We start from the raw sequence: 9,388 nt of genomic DNA, 5'->3' as shown, positions 1-9,388 counted from the left end.
GCCTCTGGAGTTGAGTGTGGGGTACTTGATTTCTCAGAGTGATTTTTTTTTTCTTATGGATTCACACCCATCACCCAAACTTCATTGCCCTCCCAGTGAGGGAAACAAAGCAAGTGAAGAGAGCAATAAAATGCCTTCATTGCCGAGTGTTTTATCTCCAAGTAGAGCTAAAGCAGCAGCCTGTAGGCTTTCAAAAGGATGTATTTGTGCACAGAACAAGAGAGCAGTAGATTGGCAACAGGGCAGTGCTCACTTGAGATGCTATGTAGGAGTTGGTACCCTTCTAGCAAGAGGTCATGCCAAGGTCTGGGCAGCTGTTAAACAGCATCTAGGGCTTCTGGAAACAGAAACTATGATTTTTAGGTGGAAAAGCTGGACCTTGTCATCTAACAAACTGCTTTTGGGAAAAGTCTGTCCAAACATATGAGAAGTGAAGCCAAACCCCTGGAGGTTTTACCTGTCACTCACCAGAAATGATGTTGCAGAGTGAAAGGCCACTGTGAGCACATCTGTAAGAGGAAATTGTTTTGCTCCTGTGAAGCTCCTGCTCTTTGTGTGGAGCCTGGGAAGGATTCTGCTGCAGTTCATCAGGAGGGGATGCAGGGCTGGGAGGAGCAGGTGTAGGTACTGCTGCCCTAGGATGGTGCTGGGCTTCCCTAAACAAACTCTGGCTACATATGTCTGTCAGCAAATGGTGTAAAACAGCAGACATCATGCCAGATATGCCAACATCTGCTGGGTATGCATCCATCTGGATCACACAGAGGGTTTTCTGGGAGGCTCCTGCATCCGTGCAGCCCCAGGGGCGGTTGTGAGAGCTCATATCCCAGTGTGCATCCCACTGTGGGTGTAGGTGAAGGTGTTTGTTGGTAGCTGTAGATGGTTGGGCTGGTGAAGCAGGGATCTGGGGGGCACAGCCCATGTAATGAGGGTAAAATCTCCCCACTGTGCTTTTAAGTGAGGTGGGGGAGGAAGGTTGGCAGGGGGATGGTCCAGAGTGCCTGGGAATAACAACATCACTGGTCTATGAGGAGTTCTGCAGATTTTTTTGGTACCAAAGTTTGAATTCACCTCCTGAAAGCCCCAGATTTTTTTTGCAACTGACACAAACCTGCAGGAAAGCCCATCAGGAAGGTCTGAGTGAAGGAGGAACTGCTGTGAGGATAAGGCTTGGAAAGAATTGAACTGCTCCTATGGAGCAGGACCAGCAAAGGGACCTTCACACCAGCAAAGGGACCTTCACACCAGCAAAGGGACCTTCACACCAGCAAAGGGACCTTCACTCCAGCAAAAGGACCTTCCCACCTGCACAGGGACCATCCTTCCACTGCCTCCCAGGCCCTTGCCTGCCAGCAGAGGAGGAGGAAGCACCCAGCACAGCGGATCCATGGGGGAGAGGAGCTTCTCCTGGGTATTTTGGTATCTGACGGCTGCTGCTTTAAATAGGGCTTATGCAAATGTCATTTGACACAAACTTACATAAATGCTGAATATCCATCAACTCACAGCTTGACATGCAAGTGCTATTTTTCCAATATATTTTATTTTTGGCAAGAAATATAAGAGGACATGATTTCCTGCCTGTGCACGCCTCCATCCAGGGTATTTTTCTAAACGGGATGGAGCTTTCTGGTAAGGTGTTTTTGACCTCTTTCATCACCAATTTAACATGCTGCCAAGAAATAAAGTGTGGCCAGATTGTTCCTGTTTATTTGTCAAGTTGTGATAGCAAATATAGAGTTAGAAAAGCTTTTAAAATTGGAACTATTTAATGAATGAACCTCCAGTTCTTTCCTATGTGGGCTGCTCACATACGGATAGATCAGTGAGAACACAGCAACATTTTTACTTTAAGAGCCCCTAATAATTTTTTTCAGTCAGAGCTGGCAAAGTCATTCCTACAGGGAAGAGTTTCCAGAAATGCAGCCTGTGGCTCAACAGCCTGCAAGGAATCTTCCTGGTTGGCCACACTTGGTGAGTAGCCCAGATCCACCAAGGGCTCTTATCTTCCCTGCATGTAAAAAAAAACCCAACAAACCAACAAACAAACAAAAAAAACAAATAAACAAAATCAAAACCAAAAACTCTATCCAGAGCCAAAATGGGATGGAGAGGACACCCATGCTCTTTCAGATGGGGAAGGACTTACGGGGAAGATGCCAAGTGCTGCAGAAATGTGGCTGGTAAATGGAGGAAAAATGTTTTGTGTCTGCTAGAAAGTGTTTGCCAGGCTGGTGGGACACTGGGAGCATGGAGCAGCTGCAGCAGGACTGACAGACAGATGATGAGCCCAGGGCCAGCTCTGCTGCTGCCACCGTGGGTTGTTTGGCTCTGTCCCCCATGCCTGCAGCATCCCCCAGATGGAAAACCTGGTGCAGACAGAGCTCTGTGTTACTGCTTGAGACCAAGTCACACTGCCTGCCTTGTGCAGGCTTGGGGGAGCTGCTCTTACAAAAATTCTGTTGAGCTCTTGACTGCACTTATTTTTCCAGCAAAGTCATTTCTTGCAGCTTGGGTGATAGCCCTGGTGGCAAGCAATGCCATAGCAATCCATCAGTGCTGCTGGGGAGCTATCTGTCTGCAGGCAGCTGACAAAAGTTGATTTTATGCTGCACATGTGAAAGTTATCAGGTGATTTTTTTTTTTTTCTTTTCTTGTTTTCCGTATAAAACCAGTTGGTTTTGCCCTGGTGTGGAGGAGCAGACCCTGTTCACCAGCAGGAGCCACCACATGCCCGTAAGTGTGACTCCACTGAATTTGGCATTTCTGTAGACAAAAGTTCTAGTTCTGGGGGAAGCAAACCCAAGGGGTGATACTGAGTCAGCTGGAGGGGTGACAGCTATAGTGTCTCTTAGGTGCTCGAATTCTCACTGCTAAATCTGCAATATTTTCCTGCTTGTGCAAGAGACATATGAAGGAGGCTGCTCTTCTTTAATTTAAAAGGAAAAAAAAGGTATGTATCATGCTAGATTTGGCCAAATGTTCAATGACTTGCAGAAACAATTCCTTTTCCTAAGTGAAAAGAGAAGTGAGCAGCCTTCCAAGTGAGCAGCCAGTCCCCTTCTTTCTGTCTTTTGTGACCCCCAGATCTAATGCTCAAAATTCTTCTGTACACAAGGCTGTGACAGTTTCACAGTGTTGGTGTAGTTCAAATGAGCACCGTTTCCTTTTTAAGTGTTAAGTTAAAATAAATTATTTGTCTGGTTACAGTTTATGTGCAGAAATCAAATGTGTCTGCGTGGGGCTTTAATGGGCTCTGCTCCCGTTATTCTCATTTAAAAAAGCATTTAAACAAATCTAGTTTAACCAAAGTAGTTATAGAGGTTATATCCACTTCTCCACCCCCACCTGCAATCATAGTAGATCCTCCACTGCTTATAAAGGGTCTCAACACTTTATTTCTTTTTTCTGTTCACATTTAATACCACAGACACAACCGAGATTGGAAACACGGAGGTGATGCCAGGTGCTGTCAGGCTGTTTACACAGACACATCATCAGGTGAGCTCACATCTCCACAACCTTTTCCAAACTCCCAAATTTCTTGTTTCCCTGAGTTGCATGACATCTGCCATCAGAGCTGTTCCTGTCAGTCGACAACGAGCAAGAGAACAAAAAGGGGAACAAGGGAGACACGGCTAGAGACCAAAAGGGAGATGCTCCTGTGGTGCTGCTGCTCGTTTGTCCCCTAATGTATAGATTTGTGTACATCAAACCTGTGCTGGAGCAAGGCAGGCTCAGCTGCCACATCACCCTCCTGGCCCTAGCAAAGCTGTGGGTGACAGAAAAGACACACTATGTACAGGAGAGGCCAAATTCTCTTTTGAGTTGTACCAGGGGTTTGGATGTGGCAGGACTTTTTGCTAAACAGACATTTCATTATGGAGAATCAGTTGTGGGCCAGCTGGTAATAAATATTAGGACAAAATAAATAGAAAGCTGTTATTGCACATGCATGCTTTAGGGCTCTGTGAGCTGGACCACAAAATCTACCTGTTGGTGTGACCATAGATGCAATACAAGACATGCTTATTAGAATAAAGGATGGAAAGTTTTCCTGTTTGCGTTTTAATGGCATACTCAAGTTATGAAAATTAATTGAATTTAAGATTTGATTAATCAAGGATGAGAATGTGTCTGCCTGTGTCTTTTAATGCATAATTTTCTCTTACTTTGTCAAGTCCCACTGGTTAAAATATGTTCTGAATTTAATACTGCAGCAAACTTGTACAATGGCAAACTGGGCGTTATGGGAGTTGTTCTGGTCACCAGCTGATGCACTTGAAACAGAAACAAGGGATGGGTTGCAGGCTGTAGACCTATCCTCAGCAAGTTTTGGGGGTATGGTGCCACACAGCACAGGGATGGGGAGCCACAGACTCATTACAAACATCAAAAGAGCTAAAAGCATCCAGGTGCAACACATCGAGTCATTCACAGTCAAGCTGAACAGAACAAGTACAGATGATTTAGCTAGTTAAAAAAAAATTAGGACTTTAGTGGGAGATTGCATTCTGTATTTTTATAGCATCACTGCAGTCCTGAAGTCAGCACTCCTTGTCCCACTGATATATTTTGTTAAAAAATTCAGTACAGTCATGTTCTAAGCCACTTCTGTGTAGGTTTTTTTTTTGCTTCCTTTCTACTCGGACATGACGGTCATTTATTTTTAGCATGTTTAAGAACTATCCATTTGATTTCTCCTTTTCTTTTTTTAAGAAATCATTTTCCTCATTCAGAGACAAATGTTGTGGTTTATTTAAAAATCAAGATTATGAAAAGTGTATCAAATTCCATGGTTGCTACTCCAAAAAGGCAATTCAATTTTTTTCCTCTCTAGGGTCTAGTTTTATGCTAGCAAAATTCTTAGCAAAACTAAAGTTAACTCTGGAAAAATTCAGCTCAGATTAGCTGCTGCTGAAGTCACCCAAACTCTTGAGTGAACTGGGCTCCGTTTGCCTGCTAAGGATGGCAAAGCCCAGCTCTCCTGTGAAGGTCAGTGCTCCAGCATCACATGGGCAAAAAAGCAGCCAGAAAATACTACTTGAGAGTTGCCAAATTCTGTGACCATGCCCCTCCTTTTATAGTCTCAAAGTTTAGCTACTTGCTTGCCAAAACTTTAACTGCCTACATTCCACCTTTCAGCCAGTCCAGATGATGACCCAAGTCCTGTTTCCTTTTGTCTTCCTTGCCCTCTTTCGTTATGGCTTTCTGGGAGATCCAGGTAAGTGATGCTCTGGTGTTGGGAACCTGGTGTTGCCTGTCATGTCACCACACTGGGTTCTGTCCACACCCGGGAATTTTGCTGCTTGGTGCTGGAAAGTCTTTGCTTTGGGAGGGGTTTGAGGCCAAAGAGCCGGCAAGCGGCCACGCGGTACTTCTTGGACATGATGTTGTAGAGGATGGGGTTGATGGCTGCACTAAGGTAGAAGAGGACAAATGACACCAAGTTGCAGTACTGGCTGATGACTGCTATCTCCAAGGATCCAGCTTCAAAGGATTTGGAAAATAAATACCGTCCGACGTGAAAAGGCAACCAGCAGAGGATGAAAGCAAACACCACCACGACTAAAATAAAAACAGCAGAGGAGATCGTGTTAAGTGTGAGCATAAAAATATGGGTGATTGGAATTCTGTTTTTTAAATGTTTATTTAACAAATTAATCACAAAGTGTGAAACTGCAGTTTTCAGTTTTGTGTCTCTCAAGACATCCTCCGAGAGTACAAAATAGAAATACTTAAAACACATTGATCATATCTAACCAGGCTGCTGCTGTCTCTGTGACACACAAGTAGCAATATATTTACACAACTTTAGCAAGCTTCTGACCTCTAAAACTTAAGTCTTCATAAATAGAGAAGAGAATCATTTGAGAATGAGCCCCATTTGAGAATCAAAATGCTGGCAAAAACCATGTAATGATCTGCCATCTGCAGTCTTTAAAAAAAAGCAAATTATATATAATGTGATAGACTCAACACTGTGGCTTATGATGAAGAGTGTAATCACTGGGAAGCAAAATTTTTTAAGGCAAAGGCTGATAAATAGAATACAGCACCAAAACCTGGACTTGGAGAGCAGGTGTGCCAAGGTGAGCAGAGTGTACCCCTCCAGTCAGTCCATTTTTTGGAACACGGGTTACTCCAGGAAGAGTAAAAGTAACTACATAACTGCATGGTTCTAGTTGTATAATATTTCTGTAATGTTACAGCATCACTATGGTTGCCTTTACAGGTAAATAATGGATGTAGAATACTAGGAATGTGGGTATCTTTCAGCACTGGCCCATTTGAATTTCCGTTCTAGAGAAATGGAAACTTCTGTTTATTTCCTGTGTGCCATTGACCTTTATTTTTCATATTGCTTCAAGTGTATCTATTAATACACCATAGAGAGAAAAACTGGGCAAGGATTTTTGAAATTATTGAGCGATTTTTCCCAGCCAGCCTGTTCTCTCCAGTTAGCAATCCTGCTCTCTCATGCCAAGGCAGAGCAGATAACAGAATTCAAAGATTTAAGAGGGATGACTACAGGCATCTTTCCCCAGAAACTTTCTAAGCAAGCATTGCCAAGTTTCAGTGGATACTTATGTAGGACTTATGGTGGACTCTAAAGCATAGATCTGAGGTTCAGAGTATGTTTTCCAGCTCTGCATCTTCTTGAGCCAGTCACTTCCATTTTTTCCTCAGTATCTTCACCTGCAAAATTCAGATAATGTTTCTCTAGCTTGTAAGTGGAGTTTAATCCATGTAAAGATTATTACCATGGTGGTCATCATGGGGAGAATTTTAAGCATATTCAGGATTTTCACATGTCCCTGATCAGGCTTCTGACAGTTTGATCTTCACCCATGCAGAATCACTGGGATTTCAATAGGAACAGGGTATGATAGCTCCTGTGCAAGGCAGGCTGTACATTTCAGTGTTTAATTACAGACCTAGAAGCTTAGTTACAGATCTAGAAGCATAACCTTTCTGTACAATTTAAAAGAAGTGCTGATGCTCATCCTGTTTACCTGATGTTCTGTGACTTACTGAAGTCTTAGCAAGTGCCTTCTAAATTTTAAGCAGAACATTAAAACTAATGAGAGCAGGCTGCACAGAGCATCTGCTGGTTCTGAGCCCTTACTATCTTCTTTTTTTTCCATCAGACTACTATAATTTAGTGCATAATGGCTCTCTGTCAGAGGGCAGTCTTGCTGCTCTCAAAACTAAAAAAAAAGTATGAAATATTGCAGTGCTTACAGCAATACTTCAGAGCAGAAATAAACAGTTATTATATCAAAATCCTTTATGGGTAAGTATATAGAAATATAAACATGGCAGTAATATATGCTAGCAATATGCAATTTACTCCTTGTAAGTAGGGATTCATAATCCTGAAACTCTAGAAATGTAAATGATTATTTGCTTCCAAGGTCACACTTCCCAGCCTGAATTCTATTGATCAGAAAATGCATCTGAAAGGGCACAAGCAATGCCATGGGGTTTATTATTCTTCCTGCTGGTGCATAGTAATAAAGTGGGACATGAACAAAAACCCCAGCTATGCTCTCATTGAGTAATGAAAGTACTTAGGACACACTGCCACCTCTTCATCTATCTCATTAGCCCAGTGCTCACTTCAACCCAGCAGAGGTGCTGCCCCTGAAACCCTCCTCATGTAAAGCATTGCATCCCCACTGAAATCCAAGGGATGGCTCATGCTGCAGAGGACTTGGGTGAAAGTACCCAGCAGCAGCAGGATTCTGCAGTTTCCAGCCACTAAACTACAGAATAACTTTTGCTTTTGTGCATCAAACTCCCACCAACACACACGTGTGTTTCCCTCTGCCCAAGCCGATGTCAATACATGGAGTAGGGAATCATGCTCCTTGTTCAGCACATCCTGGTGCTTTGCTAATATAAAAATACAGATTAATGTTCATAAACTGGCAGGGCCATGGTAGTAAATAATCCCAGTTTACTACAGCTTTGATACTCTTTTTGTATGGGACTATGTGCACTTTGCCTAGTCTGCAGCTAAACTGTGTGATTTGAGAAGGGTTTAGTTTTGCTTAAAAAACCAAACTATCCTTTTGTAAATAACATTGGTATCCACAACCAAAGAGCAAAAATGTTAAAAAAAATTTCCAGGGCACTTGCCTCATTGTAATTGTAGTGTTACTCCTTCTGTGCTGGTTGTTAAGGTTTGTTTAACTGTTTTGAGAGTCTCCAGCTCAAACCAGCTAGAAATAAACCTGAAGGAGAGTTGCTCTACAAATACCTTGAGATATGGTAGCCCTTTGTATGAAACATTTTCAAGAAATGTTTCCTTTGAAAACAACTATAGTTAACTACCTGAGCTCTCTGCCTTTCCCTCTCTTACACACACACAAGCACACATAGGTCCTTTGGAGAAAAACAGAGCAAAATGAGCCATACCTAACATTTTCACAGTTTGCTTGTTGTTCTTATCCCTGATGACAGCGTTTGGACCGATGTTCTTTCTCTTCCTCCTCCAGAGCTTCCTCCCAATGAGGCTGTATAGCACGGTCAGGCAAAACACAGGCAGGAAGAAGAAGATGCTGGAGGTCCAGACCATGATGGTGAGGAGCCCTGAGCGGATGGCGTACTCCGTGGCTCGGCACTCGTTGGTGCTCAGGGGGTTGGTCCCGTTCTCATGCTCGACCCCCACCAAGACAAAGATGGGTCCAGCACTAATGAAGGAGATGGCCCAGAGGAAGAGGATGACCAGCTTGACCTTCCTCTTGGTGATGATGACTTTAGCTCGGAGGGGAAAGCAGATGGCCACGTACCGCTCCACGCTGAGAGCAGTGATGTTGAGGATGGTGGAGTAGGTGCAGCTCTCGCTGATGAACTGGAAGAGCTTGCACAGGAGGTCCCCGAAGTTCCAGGGCCGGTACTGCCAGAGGCGAAAGAGGTCCAGGGGCATGCAGAGAAAGATCAGCAAGTCGGAGAAGGCCATGCTGGACAAGTAGAAGTTGGTGGTGGTCCTCATGTCCCGGAACCGCGACACCACCAGCATGGTCATGAGGTTGCCGATGATCCCGATGACAAAGAGGAGGATGCAGGCGACGGTGATGCCGGTGAGGACGGGCGCGGGGAAAAGGTGCAGCGGGGGATCGGCCCCGGTCCGGTTCTCGGCGCCGCGGCCGCCCGCGCTCCCCTCCCTCATCCTGCCGCCGCGGGCTGCGCATCCCCGCCCGGCGCGCCCGCGGAGCCCCCCCCCCCGCGCAGCCCGGCCCCTGCCTCCGCGCCGCTGCGCTCCCTGCCGCGCTGCTGGGGCAGGTGCGGACGGCGGGGAGGGGAGAGCGGCCCCGCTCCGCCTCTCCCCGGGCGCTGCTGCTGCCGCTGCTCCCCCCGGCCCCGGGGAGGGATGGAAGGC

General features: G+C 45.0%; 1 protein-coding gene across 1 annotated transcript; it reads right to left on the bottom strand.

Annotated features, from left to right (window-relative positions):
• Positions 1-5,263: 5,263 nt before the first annotated feature.
• On the bottom strand, positions 5,264-9,178 carry GHSR (growth hormone secretagogue receptor). Its single transcript, XM_008501209.2, has 2 exons — positions 8,425-9,178; positions 5,264-5,568 (listed from the first exon to the last, which is right to left on the bottom strand). Exons 1-2 carry the CDS (start codon positions 9,176-9,178, stop codon positions 5,264-5,266), a joined length of 1,059 nt encoding a protein of 352 aa, XP_008499431.2.
• Positions 9,179-9,388: the final 210 nt, after the last annotated feature.

Source organism: Calypte anna, chromosome 9 (genome assembly GCF_003957555.1).
Source record: "Calypte anna isolate BGI_N300 chromosome 9, bCalAnn1_v1.p, whole genome shotgun sequence".
NCBI classification, from domain to species: Eukaryota; Metazoa; Chordata; class Aves; order Apodiformes; family Trochilidae; genus Calypte; species Calypte anna.
The sequence above is the reverse complement of the archived record's forward strand: the minus strand, read 5'-3'. Positions and strand labels throughout refer to the sequence as shown.